The 19078-nt window shown below is 41.7% G+C and overlaps 3 protein-coding genes across 4 annotated transcripts in view; 1 reads left to right on the forward strand and 2 right to left on the reverse strand.

The window, feature by feature from the left end:
* LOC111064884 overlaps positions 1-19078 on the reverse strand; it is a 69409-nt gene that overhangs the window by 35276 nt on the left and 15055 nt on the right. The gene's annotated exons all lie outside the window — the stretch shown is intronic.
* Positions 678-7075, reverse strand: LOC111064885. The gene is made up of 3 exons (XM_022352723.2): positions 6570-7075; positions 1944-2142; positions 678-1014 (listed from the first exon to the last, which is right to left on the reverse strand). Exons 1-3 carry the CDS (start codon positions 6817-6819, stop codon positions 828-830), a joined length of 636 nt encoding a protein of 211 aa, XP_022208415.1. The 5' UTR covers positions 6820-7075; the 3' UTR covers positions 678-827.
* On the forward strand, positions 13637-15647 carry LOC111064880 (probable cytochrome P450 312a1). The gene is made up of 3 exons (XM_022352714.2): positions 13637-14433; positions 14504-15063; positions 15119-15647. The coding sequence occupies exons 1-3, from the start codon at positions 13802-13804 to the stop codon at positions 15460-15462; spliced, it is 1536 nt and encodes a 511-aa protein (XP_022208406.2). The 5' UTR covers positions 13637-13801; the 3' UTR covers positions 15463-15647.

Raw genomic sequence — 19078 nt, forward strand, 5'->3', positions numbered from 1 at the left:
GTTTTCTCATATAATTTAGCTTCTCCATTAATCGATACTGCTTTTAACTCTTCCAAAGATTGTGTTACGTTCTCTTAAAATTGTTTTGTACATTTATTCGACTTCCCCTTCCTATGTGTGCATTTCGACTATTGCATGTTAGCTATCAATTTAAAACCGAACAAAAATTATAGAAGCACGATCAAATTTCGCCCCGACACGCGGCAAAATCGAATGATTCATCTCAATGCGCGCTCAAGCAAATGATTTGATGGCGGAGACGACCTTCCATTACATACAAATTTCTATAAATAATATAATTTCAGTGCCAGCAGCAGGTTGATTTGATCGCTTCCTAGGCATTCAGAGAGATGCACTTGAGGTAGCGATTAGCAAAGCGTTTCACACAAATCACCGAAGGGTGACAGGACACATATGAGGACCGATGACCGAACCCCACCCCCCAAGATCATTAGCACAAAACCCAGCACAAGCATACACACCCAGAAAGTAAGTGGAGGCAATGAACAATAAGTGTAATTTATTAACAATTAGAGGAGCGTCGAACTTACGCCTAGACTGTGACTAGAGTCACACTTAACTACTGACTACACCTAGGACTCGCAGCTAACAGCAGCTACAGGGTTGCTCCACAGTTCTATTGTCACATCAGTCATGCCTTGGAGTGTTTACTTAACTTAAGGTCTAAGGGTCTAAGGGAATTGTACAAGGTAAGCGGCGACAGTGAAAACATATGGTACAAAAGCTGAGGTCACTATCTCTAATACTTAGGATATAGACAGATGACAAATGATTGTAGATCAGATCACATCGGCTGGCCCTAAGGCCTAGACCCTGACTTTGTAGCTCAGCTTCATGAGCTTCTTGGAGCTGATCGGGCAATTGGGCCACAGATTGGCACAGCCCATGGGTCCGCTCAGATTGTCCCCAGTATGGCGCATCAGTTCACCCATGTGGGCTGCAAAATACCATTTGCTCGGCGGCATATTCATCATCCAGGGCATTGTCGGTGATCTGTGAATAAACACAACAAATTTTAGACGGAAGTTTCAACTGAACAACTGAACAAATGTTAGATATTATAATAAGGTATCGTTTCACGCTCTGCCTGGCTTTGCCGCTGGAGTCTCGTTTCTAGTTTCGCTTTCAGTAGTCAGTCTATATCTGGCATGTCTCTATGCCATTCACCTTGTTTTCTGATGCTGTTGTTTTAGTGTATATGTTGCTAAGCTTTTACATCGGCCTCGGCTCACCTTTGTCTCAAGTGCGAGGTTACATCTGAAGTTGACTGGGTTTCTGTGCTGCCTGCCTGTCTGTTTGTCTATTTGTCTGTCTGTGAGGTAGGTTATGACTTTTGATCTCTCTCTCTCTGTCGTTTGTATGTTTATCTTTAGTAAACTTAGTGCTAGTGCTGCACTTTAATCAGTGATTTTGTTAAATGAAAACCTAATGGCTTTCAATCAGTCAAACCCTTTGGGAACCTGTTTTCCAAACAGTTTCGCAGCTGTTGGGTATGTAAATAGTTAGTAGATCACTTAGGAACCCAACCGGTTTCATTAGCTGCAATTTTCCTGGCAAACACTCATCTAGTTCTGTTAGCAAATGTGAGTCAGATGGGAAACACTCCACTAAGAAGGGTTCAGATTTACCCATTTAAAATACAATTTTCCCCCATTTTACGTTTGGGAATCAATATTCTCTATATTCCCCACGACAGTATACTTTTATCAGGAATTCTTGTTCTGCAGCATATTTATCTTTAACTAGTTGGATTCAAAACTATTCAAATGTTTCTGCAAGTCACTGACAACTGGTTTTTTTTTTTTTGTAGCTATAAATTTGTATGTTGTTAGTCTCCGCTGACATTTATATGCCATGAATTTACTCTGCTAAATATATGTCATAGAACTCTAAACATCTGAAGCTCTCTTCCAAAAACTTACCGGATCAGCCTGAGCAGCTCTCTCTCCTTCTCGCTGAGCTGGTACTCTGGCTTGGAGGCCAGCTCGCAAAGCATTTTGGGCAGACACGACTCCTTGATGGTGTCCGTCAGCTGGGATTTGGTCTTCAGGCTTGCCCCAGTCACCACGGCCATGCCTGGCTTGAGGGCAGCCGCCGCTGAAAACTCATTGAAGTCGTGCTCTAAAATAAAGTACAACAAAAGTTAGTTGTTCCAATCCATCTATCAATTACCCCCTGATTTTGGCATTTGCATGGCTAATTCTGCTTTCTAATTAAGATTTCGGGAACTGCGCAAAACAGAAAGATTAAATAGGAGGGGTAAGGTGAATCCGGACAACTTAATAATGATTATAATCTACAGACAAAACAATACTTTGGCATTCCAACACTGACTAATATATGGCTAGAACTTTGCTGTCAATCGCTTAAACAAGTTTAAAAAGTCGGCAACAATTGGGCAAATACTCGTAAAAATACAAATATATATAGAAATTGAGAGTGTTGGCATCACTAGTATTCGTATTCCTGTTTATTTTTGGTCGAGTGGTCACCAAATATTTGCCTGCCTTTTCGCCTAATCAGCTGTTGCAAATTTTTCAACGTTTTCTTAACGACTCCTCCGCTCCGCCCCGGACAAGGCCAAGCCAAAGCGTTGAACTTTACTTTTGAATATTTGTTCAGTCATCCAAACACTGGCTTTATTATTAATTATGGTCTGTGGTGTGGTGTGGTGAGGTATCCGTCCGTCCGTCCGTTCAATGGAATATTCATATTCATTCCCATTATGTTTTAGCCGGCAAGGCGGTACGGCCCGTTTTTGGTCGGAAACTCTTTGGGATTTTGAACTTTGAATGCGGAACCAACAATGCAAAAACCCCACATATCTTTGTGTGAAAATCCAAGTCTTAACCTCTCCGCTTGGTGATAACACGTTTTGAATTTATGGGGCTCTTCGGCTCCTAATTATCCAGTTTACTTATTGAGAAGTGCAGTCGAGGACATGACTCGACTGGATTTGCCGTTGGTTGGTTACAAAAATGGTTCTTACCAATAGTTCCTATGCCTATTAAATGTTATGTGAAACAAACGTCGGGTGAAAATTCTAACAATAGGAACTCAAACAAAATGATAAACATTCTTGCATTCTGGAGAATATTCAGCCCAGAGCTTTAGAGTTTCTAATTGGACAAACCTGTCACTTAGCTAAACAAGTATTATCTTTATCTTTTCAGGTTTTCGGAGATAATAAATTGTTTTATAATTGAGCGAATGGAATTCCTTTAATTAAATTTCTGTTCAAGTTAAACTATAATTATTTTTATTATTTTTAAGAGGATCTAAAACAGAATATACCTAACCGAAATGGTTAAGACTAAAGGGTACTCCCTAAGGGCAAAAGCCTGAAAGGTGTCAGCTATGAAAAGATTTCTTCTTCAGTTGTGGAGGTCTCATTTAACAACAGATTTGTCTGAAGTGGATTGACTCCATCCCAGAGCTCTTTTCCAACAATCTGTTTCGATGACTCTTTCTTGTTGGTTCCAAGTGCACGTAATTGAATGGAAATACATACAAATTGAAGTACATTTAAATCACGTAGTGCATTCATCAGCGAAATGTTGTTGCTCGGTACTTTGTTGGCCAAAAATCGAATACGCCCATAGTGTGGGGAGTGGGGAACGTGCTCTATTCGATGCAGAGTGAACGGACGGGCATTTACCACCGATTAACACCAATATCCGAAACATAATTACCATGAGGGAACCTAAACACTCACTCTCGATTTCCGTTGAACTCGTTTCCATCCGAGAGACCGATTACGTGTGGATCGGGGAACCGGTTCTGGTCCGTCTGAATATTTCCCAAACCCCAAGCCCAAGCGGACGGAGTAGTGCTTGCCTTAGTTCTGTTCGATAAATTAAATGTCACAAATCAAGTCAAGTTTTCTTCACTTCCTGGTTGCGTTGGTCAGTTAGAAAAATTAAATGAACTTTGGAATACATCTAGACCGGGTGTATATGAATACCAGATCTATCCGTCTAGACGCAGCAGCGTACGAAACTGAAATAAAAAGAGACAAAATGGAAAAAAAAAAAAAAAAGTTGCTCCCCCGTCTTTCCTAATGAACTGCGTTACTCTCCATGAAAGTTGAGATGCAATTTAAGAGACCCTACCTCCCGCTACCCTTCTTCTCGCTCCATCTATCAGTACTTTGGCATCTCATGCAAAGCGAAAACTTGTTGTTTGCGACGGGTTTTATTGCGTCAAGTTTATTTGCCTGGGGTTTTTCCACTTTCACCTCAACAGACAGACGAGCACAAAAGAAATACCAAACCAACCTTCATTAACTAGCAGATGGTTCATCTAACCAAGGAACTGACGAATGGTCGAGGGGTTGAGCGTACCCTTGACTGGGACACAGTCAAAGATCTACTCATGTATTACAGCTTCTGTTTCTACAAAAGAAACCTCAGAGAAACTGTCGGGGGTTTAGGCGTTCTTTCTACTCTGCTAGCTACCGCTTTGGATAACCCAACCCATTTAGAAATCAGGGTACCCCTCTTGGGATGACTTCTCAGGGGTTTTAGGCGTTGGGTTAGGCTAGGACATAAATCCACGCTTCTACGCCTTAGTCGCTCTCTTCAGTGAAGGCAGAATACCCTAGCTAGACCTCACAGCGCCCAAAGGATGACTTCGAAATCAGTTGCAACCAAAAAAAAAACCCAGACTGAAAGCAAAAACTGCCCAATAGTTCTAGATTAAGACGGATTACCTCCTACAGATCTAAGCAACTGACTTGCGACCTTTTCAGACCTGCAAATGCATTCAACCCGAAAAGATTATCAACTAATTTATATTCTTGCTTGCATAAAGAGCGCGCGACTTTAAGCACTGAACTCTCGACTTTCCATCGATTCGATTTGTGTTTTATTGTCTCTACACTACATTCGTAAAAGTATCTTTTCCGGTTTGCCCTATACTCGTGACATTCGTTACGTAATACCTTAACATGTGTTTTCGTCGATACTCTTATGTCATTCGGTTTGGTTTTATATATGCAAATGCAAATCATCGAGAAAGTGGTGGCACAGAAGTGTCTTCGAGCCTTCATCAACGAAAGCCATTCAAACCATAGCGATGGACATGAACTTCGATTGTGTTGAATAATAATTTGCTTCAGATTTGCATAGGCAGTACATCAGATTTGCGAGGAACTGAAAAGCACGGGGCAAATGAAAGTTAGCGAGATGGAAACAGGGCTTTAGAATATTACTTTCCACGATTCTCAGATAGCAAGGCATCGGATTATGCCGGCTATAAAAATGTATATATGTACGGGATGATTTCGGTGTGTACATTGTACCAGTATATTCCCATACAGAACACTATCCCAAGTAATGAAGTCATAGGCAGCAGACACATAACATGGCTTAGTCATAAAATAAAAAAACTTAATGACCCCGTAATAGCTAATGGAAACTTTTTGAACAAACTGTTTAATATGCCAAACAACATTTGAACTTGTGCTAATGTTTTTGGGTACTTAATTCTCGAAACATTGCCCACATGGATCATTAGAACAGCTAAGGAAATGTTTCAGAACACACTGAGGCAGTCACTTTGGTATTTTTAGCTTAAAACGATAAAGGAAAGTACTACGAAGGGATCGAAGTAAGATATTTTTATCTTGAAGTATTTAAATTTCAAATTACTAAAAGAAAACAAAGTCATGACCCCAATGTAAACAAAAGGCATGCCCCTAATGTACTTGTGGAATTCTCAACGTATATTTTAATGACTGAGGGCAACTACACTTGCGCAATAATCTCTCACGTACATTGATCTCCCTCGACTGTGGTTCCGGTGTTCCGGTTCCTTCCAACCAAATTATATTTTTTTAAAAATTTTAATTAAGTATAAGAACGAGCTGTGGCTTACACGTGCCTACAGGCCCATAAGAGTAAGACTCAATTTATAAAACAAAATTAACCTTGATACGACCAAATACGAAAGCGAATTGTATAACAAAAAAATGTATACAATATAACTGAATTTTGCAATGCAACAGCCATGTGAGTAAAACGGTTTGTCAATCAAAAAATTAAAAAAAAAAAAAAACATGACACGTAAGGAAATATCGATGCACCGAAGCCGATATACACTCAGTTATCATTTTATATACGATCATATGGTCTGAATCTTATCTTTTTTTTTAACTATTGACTTAAGTATTTTATTTCATGGAACTTAATTGTTTCTGTTTCATTTCCATGTTCCAAAAATTATCAATTTATTGGTTCAAGTAAATTAATTTTCCTTTGGTCACATTGTATTTAATATTAATTCACATTGAAAGAAATGTTCAAAACTGTATTCCCTAAGAACTGTATTAATTGTTTAGCTATACATATCCAAATATGTATTATGACACTGCGCGTTATATTTTTTATAAATCATGCTTGAACCACGATGGATAATAGATAATTTGTGAGCTTTAGAACTACTTCTGTATTCCTGTTACAACAACCTCAACAAAATTAGAAATACCTTTGCCTGTGTGTGCCAAAATAGTAGGGGAATTGCCAAATAAAATTTGATTTGCCACTTACCTTCGGTTATATCGATTTCGGCACTTTTCGACTGCTGAAACTTGCTGGCTGCCGCAGCCGCTGGACCTGTTGGGGCACCACCACCACCAGCTCTGGCCGCACCAGCGCCGCTGCGTACGCCCACAGAATGGGGATCGCTGTGGTCAGACTTCATGCCACCGCCGTAGCCAAAGAGGTCGCCCACCAGCAGCAGGGAAACGATACCAAAGATCATCAGGCGGCAGCGCCAGGCGGTGTCCATGAGGGCCATAATCCAAAAATTGACAACGAATTCACACACGCGTTTCACAATTTAACAAAATATATATTTCAGCTCGACTGACTGACTTATTTACTTTGGATCTGTTAGCACCTTTTTATTTTGACACTTTTTTCAATGGCAAGCAATCGAAACGCGAAACCCGAACGAAATGAAATGAAAGTCGATGGAAAAACGAAAGCCGTATTTTCCAATGTTTTTAGATTATGTTGAAGCTGAACATGCAAAGAGCGGCAATTAAATTTGGCATTCAAGCGCATATAGCATATGGCCTGTTAGTAACTGTAAACCCGAAATACTCGCCGCACACTATTATATATAATATATATGTATATCTATTTATATACACGTACAGAGAGAGAGAGGGGCACGCGATCGGTGAACGTAGTGATATATCTCCGGTTTGTATGGACACGTCCGACTCGACTCTCAGGCGGCTTGCCACTGAACTAAGCCGAGCTGCACAGAAGAAATACGGCTGTGGTTTACCAACCGATCAGCTGTTCGAGAGACAGAGTCGTTGTACCTGTGTAAGCGCCCGTCCAACAGCTGGTTTGCGCGAGACGGAGAGAACGGAGCTACCTGTGCGAGAGACGAATCTATCTCAGAGAGAACAACAGTGGTTACCTGTTGCTGTTGCTGCGTACGCTCACTTATCGCACTCACTGTTTGATGCGAGTGAACGTATACTAGTTGGACTGGACGACTTGCAAGTTCGACCACCCGAACAGGCCAATGATCCACAACCATAGGGAACAACATATGGGGGCATTTCTTTTGACTTTACTCAATTATATTCCCCGCGTTTAAGACCCTTAAAGTATGTTCTTGAACAACTGTGTGTGTGTGTGGCTAACAAAAATATTCAACTCAAATATTATTCAGGTTTATCCTCCCTCAAGTTAATTTGTTTGTACAGTCACAACTCTTCCATTGTTTGGAGCCAGCACAGAGATGCAAATGTTTGGGTGGATCAAGGAGCAGCTACTGCTACTACATTTACCTGCCCAGAGAATAACCCGTAATTACCAAAATTCTATTCTAATAAATCATAAAAATCAGTCGCGTGCTGGTCACGTAGACCACTGACAGAAATGGCAAATGTTTGGGTGATTCTTCACAATTTTATTACAGGTATGTCCCAACAGCTGCCCGTTGCTCGCTTATCGTAGCAGGCAGAAAGGTCATCGATAAAGATTTATGATCTTTGCGATCTGACAAGCATCTGAGATGCGTAGAGCATCTCAACTGCAACCAGTCGGACTCTGGTTTCCAAGTCTGTGAGGTGCCCCGTGAACAACCATATGTTGCAATAACTAAAAAAAAGGAGCCACGACCAAGAAAAAAAAGAAGCGAAACCAAGTTAAGTAATCGGACGGGTTAAACGCGCAATCGGAACGTGACTTAGCAGTGGCCGGCAGACACCCAAAAAAATGCATGCTCAAATTAACGTCAGCGACAACTTTTTCTCTGCCTTTTCTGGCCAAATTGCAGTCAAGTGTGCAGTGCAGGCGAACGGCAATCTGGAGGCTGACCAAGCCAGGCAGGCCCAGCCTAATGGCCAAGTTTTGGGTGTTGGTTGGTCTGTCTGTGCCACTGGAAACTCCATTCGGAGCAGCTGCAATAAGTACTACATACACGACTCACCTCGCTCGACTCACGGCGTGCGGCATTCGTTTGCTTTGCTTGCCTTCAAATTGCCACCGTGGCTGTCCTTCAATTGCAGCTACGCCCTGGCCCCAAAATAAAACAACAGCGAGAGGAAGCTTAACAGCAGCTGGGAATACCCTACAAAAGCAGGTCGTCTCCTCGACCGCACGTGGAGAAACTAGAAAGCAAATTAAAGACCCTAATGAACAAAGCTACAAAACCTTTTTAACCCATACAAAATCATTTATTTTTGCCATTTAGTGTACAAGTAAATACTCTCATTGGGGTAGAGTATGGAGAGAGAAATAAGTACTCGGTTTTGTACAAAAAACATTTTGCGCCTCGAAGGTTAAGCAGCGCAAATGAACGCCCAAAGAAACGCAGAGGGAGAACAAAAAAAAAGACTCCGACTTCATTGCTGTTTGTCTGTGCAACGAAGCATGGTTCGGGGGGTCTTGAGAAGGTAATTTAAATGTATTATTTATACTTTATCAACACCGCCAGTAACCAGCGGTCCAGATGGTACAGATTTCGTAAGAGGCATAAGAATTAAACATAGGTGCACAAGATGCCATCAGAAAGTCGCAATTAAAACTTAATTAAGGCCAGATATGTTGTCAGTTACGTTACTCTTTGTGGATTTTCCCACACGTGAAACTAGTTTTCAAACCTGAAATTATTTCGGTCATCATTTCGTTTAAAGTGATGTTCTAAACTTTAATAAATAGGAACCCAGAAATTCAATGCAATGGTTGAAAAATGTCTTTAAAGTAGAAACGCAACTAAATCTTTCAGCATCATGCGGATAGCAATGAATTGTCATTCTGTTCTGATTCTATTCAATTGATCTAAGGTTTATTCTTTTCTATTGCTGTTCAACTTTCGTTACTTTTGTAGACAAAACCCAGTTGTCAATTCGATCAACAAAACCCAGAAAAAATTACCTATGATGTGACTTGTCATAAATGGGAAAACTGGTTACATTTGAAGAACTTAAGTTTGTATTTCCATTACAAATGTTTCATTTATTTATTTGGAATTATTTTTGGTATATGTCTATTGGTGCCTTTTGGTACAGCTCTTTGCAATTTGAGACGTCTACCCGGCGAACTCCCACACAAAGTGATCAACATCTCCACGTGTCCGGAGTCCACCTAATTAAATTCCACAATTCGGAGTCTCTGCTGTCATTCTTCTGCAATGAAAATGGTTTCCATTTTGTCAAGCTATCACTTCAACACTCTGGTCTGTATTAACGGCTTCAAATTCCTTCAGAATACAATGGTATAGAAAGCGGTTTCCGGATATTATTGTTGTGTGTTCGCCAAAGGAATGAGCCACACAAAGTTTTAAATGGGCAAGCTGTGTAGAAGCTATGTAACTATCTCACATAAAATGTATTACATTTGCAGGAGTATCACTATTAATTAAGAAATATTAATAGCTATATCTTTTGCTTACTGTAGACAATTTGAATCAACACTGCCAATAAAAAGTCCAAAAAGTCGCACAACATTTAAACGAAGAGCCATTGACTGAGTGAGAAGGAGAAGTCGAGTTCCGTCAAATGTCAATGGATATTATGTATGTGGATAAAAAAAGGGAAAAGAAAATCTACATTTTGCTTCTCAAAATATTATATCTAATTATGAAAGGAGGAGAAATTCAGTTCTAATGAAACTTCTATGATTTAGAACGTATCCTGAAGTTTGCATGTACATGAATCTATGGTTTTTCTTAAGCAAATGCTGAATTGTAATGAAATCTAATTGCATCAACGTTTAGTAATTAAAGACATTTAATTCCCAGATTAAGAAATGGTTAAATTGGTTTGTCAATTAAATTAAATTGAAGCAATAAATTGGCGCGAAATACGAAGCGATTGAACGAACACCCACATCCTGCCTGAGCGCAAAACGGAAACGGAAGCTTCCTGAACATTGGCTGTGGGCGTTTTTTTTTACACGGTATCCATAAGAATCAAGGGCATGACCTGTGTTTATGAAGTATGTAAGACAAAGTGATTCCTAATCATCACAATAGAAATAGAATAGAATGTCTTATGGTTAAATAATTTTTGTTTTGTATAACAGGTATCCTTTAGTCTGAAAATCGTCCAAGGCTTACATTTCTGAGGATGGGATGGGGTTAGACGCCGACACACCCACAGAGAAGGAACCTCAGAGCAGGAAAGACACCGCCCGCGGCGTCCCGTCCGTCCATTTACATCACATTTAATTTATGCTAAACGCGTCGCGTCTTCGCATTTAATTGTGAAATTAAATTTGATGCGATTAATGTTGACACAACATGCGATTAGTGTGTGCACGGGCTAGTGCTCGGCATCTTTGTGGTTTGCCTCTTGGGTACGTTTCGGTTAGGGGGAGAGAGGAAGCAATAGAGGCACTCCCAGCATCTCCCTCTATTAGCCAATCGACTTGCATTTGCCAAATTATCATTGTTGATAATATTGCAATACTCGATGGCAGGCGATGTCAGCGTGGACAGGCCCTACATAAACAATAATTAAATGTAGCCAAATTAAATTTTACACAAAAGCTGAAACCAAAGTGACAGCTGGGCGGGCCCGTCCAAAACCTCAGTCTCAGCCTCCCAGACTTTGAAATGTCTGCATAATTATGTGGTGCATGTGGGTGGTTGGGGCTGCCGCACCGAGTGGTGGGTTGGAGTTGCTTGTGGGTCTGTCGTGGCTGATAATATGCAGTTTAATTACAGAACACCAATGCCCACAAACAACAATAATACGAGGATATGTGAGGGTCCAAGGAGTCGTTGCTGCAACACCCTTTCTCAGAGATTGAGATCTTTCAAGCTTTTATGAATAGAATTTGAGGTATTTTGGTATAGCTTTGAGAGCAGTACCCTTTATTGCCAATCTACTCTGTGAGAGAGACATTTCTTTATCTCTGCTCAACGCAAGTCGAAGAGTATCTAATGAATTTGTAAACATTTTCGTGCATAAATTCAAATTAGATTGAACTACCTTACCCATCCATGGCCCAAAGGAAGGCAACCCAACACCCGCCCTAAGAACCAATTCAGGTTTCGCCAACCCAACCCCAGGAAAGGAGCCACGCATCACTTTTAATTTTCCATTCGAGACAATGTTCCTTCGTGGTCCTGTCAGGTGCATAACTGTATTATATCCACACATACGAGTGTGTACATGGGTATGTGTGCACATCACTGTTTATTGGCATCCATTAGATAATGGAATTTATGTGAAACATTTGTTCGGCTTCTCTTGGACTTCAAAGGGTTATTGTGGCACTTTGTCCAGTTAGTTGTGATTAGTTCCATCGAATGGCAAGTCAGATAAGGGAAGGGAATTACTTTGGGGTATAGCGATAGAGATACGTTTAAAATATAGTTGCATAAGAGAAAACCCCCTACGTACATGCAAGACTTCCATTTGCAGGATTACAGTTCTAAAATGCTGTTCACGAAGTTGTAAGAGTGGTATTGTTTCATTTCCACGTTCCACATACTTCGGGTATCACTCGAAACGTTTTTTTTTTCGATGAAAATGTGAGGAAATACTTTGAAACTTATGTTTAAAATATACTTGGATAATAATGTAGAATCAATAAACAACAATAAACAGTTAGGATATCCAGAAGTTCCTCTAAAATTTCCATCAGAAATTGATGGGCTACATTCAAATAGCGAGAATATTGTTCAGTTTCTATAATTTCAAATTAAATTGTACCATGGCAGAGACTTGCATAATTTTAATTAAACTCATATTTATGTCATTCATTTGCGCTTTTCATTTAAACAAAATTCGATGCTTCCCACAGAGAGACAGAGGGAATTGTTGACCGGCAGAAATATTATTTTTCAGTCGACTCCCATCCGTATTAATTACAATTGTTCATCGTTCTCTTATTGTATTTTTTTTTTACTGTCCGCTGTTGACTTTTTGTGTTAATTAGTGTAAATATATGAATGTTGTGTGGAGGGGAAGGGAAGGAGAATTTTCCGCTTTTTGCCAAAGTGCCTCTCTATTGAAGTGGCAGCGAATTGAATTGGCGGCTGGTCGAGAGGAAGACCAGAAACAAAAGACCCAAACAATTTTCCCCGGCTGGAGTATCATTTTTCTGAACGTGTGTGCTCTATGCGTAGTGAATGATAATTAAACAAAACTTTATAATTAACAAATATGAAAAATTGACAGCTGATTGGGGATTTCATCCTTTTGGTGCACTGAGTGTGTTTTTTTACAGTTGCAAGTTTCAATAGATGGGGTTTTTTTTTATTTATGAAACTGCTGACAGTCGATTAATTTATTAATTTTTAATAGTTTCACTTTGAGTAAACATCCATACGTTTCACAAATATATAGCGAAACCTTTAAACATGTAAGCCAAGCATATCCAGCCATGAAACAGTGGAAATAGAACCAAGAATAATAATTCCATAATTGTTCTGAGTATTCCCACAATCTGATCCGAATAATTCTAATCTCGATTTATCTTCCCGTATACCCGCAGCGAGCTGGGTGGTTGCTTTTATGAGCAACTTAAAGGAATTTGTATGCAAGATACGAAAAACTCGTTGAAATTATAATTTGGTAAATAAAATAAAAAGTGTTAGGGAATAAAATAGATTATTGCTTAGACGGAACCGAACTCTGTTCGGTGAGCACCGAAAGTAAGGCGTAGTAAAATGTAAATACAAAAAAAAAATAAAATTAAATTAAAAAAAAGACAAATAAGAAAGGTACTTAATACTCAATCAATCATAAAACAAAGATAAGTTCTACGAATAAGGCACGAACAGTGATCATTCGGAACTCTTAGTTCGAGTGTTAAAATGATGATGATTCTTAAATCTGTGTGGGTTTTCACTACTTCATTTTCCATTGGTTAGAGTATTCCCCGTTTCGACGGGGACCTCTGTGTATTACGATGCCTAACATTTTGTTTAAATCTTCGATCACTTCAATTTCGCAGCTGCGGTGATTTGAATATACTTGAATATACATATACACTTGCCACATGCAAATATATACGGGTAGGAGCTGTAGTCCGGACATATATATGCGCAGTGTTAATAACGTAGTCGACCCGACAGTTTGGGCTTAATCGGTGCACGGTTGCACAAAACACAATATACATAAGACAATACACAAAAAGCGGGATCATTGCTTAACGGCCCCCCCTGGTTTATGGCCGGATTATCTAGGGCCAGTCGCGCTGGGTGACCCCTGGGGCTGGTGACCCAGACCCATTGGTTGTCGCGCTTAAAACGGTTAGTGCGCGATCCGCTCGAGGTAGTGCAGTTAGGAACTCCAATCGCAATGGTTCTCTGGCTGGGGATCTGTCTTCTAGTCATCGCTCTGTCCCTCTATCTGCTGTACGCGTTCGAGCGCCATTCGAGGATCGATCGCCTCACCAATACTTGGCCGGCTCCGCCCTCCCTGCCCATAATCGGCCACCTGCACATTCTGGCTCAGCTTGTCGGGCCGCATCCCTTCCGCAAGGCCTCGGAGCTTGTGAACACCCATCTGAAGGATCATCGGGGCAAGCTATGGCTGGGCACAAAGCTCTATCTGGTCGACTGCAACCCTAAGGATATCCAGGCCCTGAGCAGTGCCCAGCAGATGCTGCAGAAGACCACCGACTACAAGGTGTTCGAGAACTGGCTCTGCGAGGGCATCTTCACCGCCGACTACGACAAGTGGGTGCACCGTCGCAAAACCGTCGCGCCTGCCTTCAACCACACGATGATCAAGCAATTCATGGAGGTCTTCGAGCGGCAGTCCCGCATCCTTTTGCCCCGCGTCGCCGAGTATGCAGAGTCCGGTAAGCCCCTGGACTTCCTGCATATGATCAGCTGCTATACCCTGGACGTGATCTGTGAGACGGCGCTGGGGGTATCTGTGGATGCTCAGTCGGGCAAGAGATCGTCATACCTTGAAGCGGTTAGGGAGTAAGTGCTAGGAAGAAGAACCCTTTCTGCTTTCTACCACTCTAACCAAATTTGGGCCATTCCTCTGCAGGATCCTGCACGTCATTGACTATCGCTTGAAGAACATCTTCTACCGCATCTCGTTCATCTATCGCAGGACCTCTCTGTTCAAGCGTGAGAAGGAGCTGCTGAAGACACTCCACGGCTTCACCGAGGGCATTGTCCGGGAGCGCCAGCACCAGTTCAATCTGGATGAGGTGAATCGGAATACAATGAGCAGTAAGGACGCCGAGATGGACCAGCGACCGGTTCTCTCGTTTCTGGACACGCTGCTGCAGGCCAAGACGCCCGAGGGTCTGTCGCTGACGGTAAAGGAACTTCGCGAAGAGGTGGACACAATTATCTTCGGGGGCTTCGATCTGACGGCTACTGTCCTGAAGTTCTTCATGTACAACATGACGCTGCACACGAACTACCAGCAGCAGTGCCGCGAAGAGATCTGGCAGATATGTGGCAAGGACACCAGTGAACCCATCACCATAGAGCAGGTCCGTCAAATGGAGTTCCTCGAGTGGTGCTTGAAGGAAACGTTGCGACTGTATCCCCCGGCTCCGCTGCTGACACGCAAGGCCACGGCCAATTGTCAGATCAGTGAGTAGAAAATCCCCTAGAAACCTTTATCTCGCTTAACTCTGATCCCTTCCAGATGATTTCTTCATACCCAAGGGCCACGACGTTGTCATTTCGCCCATGTACATGGGTCGCTGCAAGGATTTCTTTCCCGATCCTCTGGTCTTTAAGCCCGATCGCTGGGCCCGCGACGCCGAGCACAAGATCGAGGCCACCACTTACATACCCTTCTTGACGGGGGCCCGCAACTGTATAGGCCAGCGCTATGCCATGGTCATGATCAAGCTGGTAATGGCCCACCTGCTGAGAAGTTACCTGTTTGAGCCGCTTGGGGAGCGGCAGGTGAAGATGAAGCTCAGTTTTGTGGTCACCCTGCACACGGTGGAACCCTACTACTGCCGCGTAAGGGCCATTGAGTAAGGCTATCGAATCAACCGATTCTCCCTTGTTCTTCTTGGAATATAACTTAGTATATAGTTAACAAAATGGAGTCTTTCATCCTTTTCCAAGGGTCTGCTGCAAGTTGTAACCTCGATTGAGGTTTTCTATTGGTGTAAAGTATTATCCATAGTAATTCAATTCATTAAAGTAAATTGTTAAATGTTTATTTGGTAGAAAAATAGGGAAGCTATAGGGAAGAGTGGAAAACATCTTTACAACAAAGAAAACCTGTAGTGTGCGCTCTCTCTCTCTCTCTCTCTCCCAGTGTGGGATAGTAGTGAAGTCAAAGAGAGCGTACCGCCCTCTCTCCCTCATTCGATTTTGGAAACCCATTACCCCGCCACTCTTAAACCCATGAGATTGTCTAATAGGGCAAAGAAAATGTCAAGAAAACGATATCATATTCTGGAGTTAACTGGAGTTTAAGCTTCTCTGAGTCCCAAATAACCCTCCCCCATAAGTCTTGCTACAGGACCATATCAATCCGTTTCACTTGGTGCTATTCAAATTGGTTGCATACTTCGTGACGCAGGCAGAAACATTTCCGTTTTTAATGACGCTCATGTCGTGGATATCCACAAAAAAAATTCTGTACAATTTGGATATATTTTCTGCCTGGCTTTATATTTTATTTGTGAAAGGCGCGTTCGTCTAGAAAATAATTTCTGGCTGGCGTTGATTTTTATTGTGCCAGCGGAAAATCAGCAAACATTTCCTGGCGCTGTAATAAATAAAAATACATAAAGCGCGCCACCAAACCGTCGCCAGTCAGTCACTCAGTCAGACCTGCCCCATCCTGGGGCACACACACACACAACATACTCGCATTCTACCCGCATCATCATCCTCGTAGCCATATTCCGGTGAAAATTATGAGCGTTGCCTGCTTATTATTACCAAGTAGAGAGGAGAAGAAGGAGAGGAGCAGAGCATATAAAATGCAATTTATTTAAATAAAAATCAAGTTTAATTCGCAGTGTCGTAAATTTTTCTTTTTTTTTTTTTATATATTTTTCCCCGTTCTGTTGAGTTTTGTTCGTCCTGGGCATTGAATTTCACGCTTTTGTTAACAAGCGCATAAAAGTTCATTCTATCTGGGGAAACCGATATGATATGGCTCTGGGCTCGCGGAGTGGAACAGGACGTTGCCAATGCTCGGATGGGTGGCTCGGATGGGGGAGGGAGTTCGAAGATTGTTGAACTCTCTGGCTGATTGGTGAAGGGTAGTCGGATGGGTTCAATGATGGGTTGATTGAAGGCAAGGGCGGCAAGGGAGATTTCCGGACAGATTTGAGGCCAATTTTCTTTTAGGTTTGAAATGATTGTAAAGAAATAGATTTAAACCGCTTGAGAGACAGGCCTTACCGGAACCAGATTTAAACAGATTCATGTAGTAACTTTTTCAAGAAAAAAAAACCCAAAAAATTTAAAACGCTGCATCTTAATTAAAAAATCATAAAATATAAAAATGAATTTATATAAACAAATAATGGCGAGACCTTTTTAGTGTCCACTTGGACCTTTTATGACCCACCACCACCCCCCTGAGTAGAACCCTTTCCAAATCCATCTTGAAATTAAAATATGCGCCTTAGGAACATGTTTTCCGGGAGAATTTTTGAGTGCTTGGCCGAAAAGTTTTACGATCATTTTATTGGCAATGGCAGGGCATTTTGGCTGAGGGGCCGAGCTCCATCTGTGAACTTAAACCCTTCCTTGGGTTTGCACCAGCCCATAACTTAATTATCCATATGAATCCTGGAAGGTTTTACTGCCTTCGCCAAACTCCACTGCAGCCCGGCGGCATTAATTATGATGAGTACTTGCTGCGTCGTCGACGCTTCTTTTAGTGTCAGCTGTCATATTTTTATTTATCTTAATTTACAGATCTTCACGGTGGTGTGTCCCTCTAGAGAGGATTCGTGTGGGTGTCGTTGTTGCTCATTAAAATGATGTAAAATCCACGACCAGGTCCAGAGTTGATGTTAATATTTTATTGTTGCTGACTGGGCGCAACATTCATTTAGACAATTTTATGTCCACCATCCCGTACATCACGCCTTAGTTTATTGTATGGCATAATTCACGGTATGTACGCCTGGGGCAAGGCTCGGGTAACATAATTATAATGGAAATGCCTGGCAATGTTATGTTTTTGTATGTTTCGGCTTATAAATTCTTGTTTTTGAATGGTTTACATGTAAGTGGACTCGGGAGCATCAAAAGCATTTGTCAAAAACAGTTAGATTAGTAGTAAAGAGCTCTGGGAAGCCTGCACAATTCATGGAGAGAGGACACTCCCCTCTCACTAGCACTCAGCTACACAAAGGCTCTGATTGCCTCGTTCTTACGAGCATCTCTATAAGCGTATATCTCCCCAGCACAGGTACAGTAATATAATAGATAAATGGCAAGAATAACGGGGACGTCATTGCTTATGAGAGAGCAGAGTTTGTACTTTGGACTTTGCCAAATGTTTACACAACGCAATTCATGTAAAGAGCACATTTCCCTCTCACTCGCGCTCAGCAACCCACAAGGTTTCGATTTCGTCTCTCTTACGATCCTCTCTCTGAACGAGTCTTCTCAGTAAGCACAAGTACAGCAACAATAAGTAAAGTAAAATAAAGGAAACCAAAGCAAAGCAGAGAGCACTGATAATACTACACTGAGAATAATTTCGCTGTCAAAGATAAGTAGAACGTTAAAAAATATAAGGACAGCAAATCTTATCTGTAAGGTACGTACTCTAATGGATCGTATCCTGCTCACATGAATAGTGCAGTAAATTGCACCTTTTTAGGGCTGTTGTAATAACTTTAACTGGCAGACCGCAGCCTCCAGAGATGCTGCGACTAAATGTGGTGCTCCCCAACTCGCATTCCGGTCAATGCACATATCCCATTGTTGACTGTTTGGTCACTGTCCGTCCCTCCATCCTATCGAAAATAAATGCAAGTTTTCCCCCCTTCTACCCGTGTGGTTAGGTGCGGTGAGTCCTGGTGGGGTGTCCTCTGATGTGAGGTGTGTGGGGTGGCAGAGACTTTGAAGTAATCGTCGCCAGGGACATTGCCTTACGGCTAAGCCTCATTTGCGGTTGAATTGTGTCGCCGGACGGCAGCTGAAAGTCGATTATGTCAATATTGTCGTGCGGGACCCAACGGCTAATGGCTAATGGATGGGTCGGTAAGGGGGGCAGTCGCGCTCCCGGGATGAGGAATGTTTGCGATAAGCTGCGGACAATCGCTGGTTGCCGTTAGATAGCCGCAACTCATATGCTAATTAGGGTGACATACTTGGTACCTTTAAGGATACTTGGGCGCCCACCAAAAACTCTTATGATGGAGAGCTTTTCCCTCCCTGAGGCTCGACGTCCACCCACCCATATGGCAACGCAGACGAAATAACAATACGGCCATAAAACAACTGTAGAAACACACACATAAAAATCAGTTGGAATACATTTAGGAATCGAATTACATTAAAGGGGTGGCTGCGTGCTGGAACGGAACGCTATATAAAAAGGAGTAGCTGCTCAGCCATTTTACACATTAAAAACGCATAAAAATCGGCTAAAAAAAAACAGGAAGAACAA

The sequence above is a fragment of the Drosophila obscura genome, unplaced genomic scaffold (genome assembly GCF_018151105.1).
Source record: "Drosophila obscura isolate BZ-5 IFL unplaced genomic scaffold, ASM1815110v1 contig_208, whole genome shotgun sequence".
Lineage (NCBI taxonomy): Eukaryota > Metazoa > Arthropoda > Insecta > Diptera > Drosophilidae > Drosophila > Drosophila obscura.

Bases quoted from the DNA above. Each gene is read 5' to 3' on its own strand.
- LOC111064885 (XM_022352723.2), bottom strand. From the start codon at position 6,819: ATGGCCCTCATGGACACCGCCTGGCGCTGCCGCCTGATGATCTTTGGT. The intron at 2,143-6,569 runs GTAAGTGGCAAA...ACTTTATTTTAG, and splicing joins CGAAATCGATATAACCGAAG to AGCACGACTTCAATGAGTTT. The intron at 1,015-1,943 runs GTAAGTTTTTGG...GTTTATTCACAG, and splicing joins GAGCTGCTCAGGCTGATCCG to ATCACCGACAATGCCCTGGA.
- LOC111064880 (XM_022352714.2), top strand. From the start codon at position 13,802: ATGGTTCTCTGGCTGGGGATCTGTCTTCTAGTCATCGCTCTGTCCCTC. The intron at 14,434-14,503 runs GTAAGTGCTAGG...ATTCCTCTGCAG, and splicing joins TACCTTGAAGCGGTTAGGGA to GATCCTGCACGTCATTGACT. The intron at 15,064-15,118 runs GTGAGTAGAAAA...GATCCCTTCCAG, and splicing joins CACGGCCAATTGTCAGATCA to ATGATTTCTTCATACCCAAG.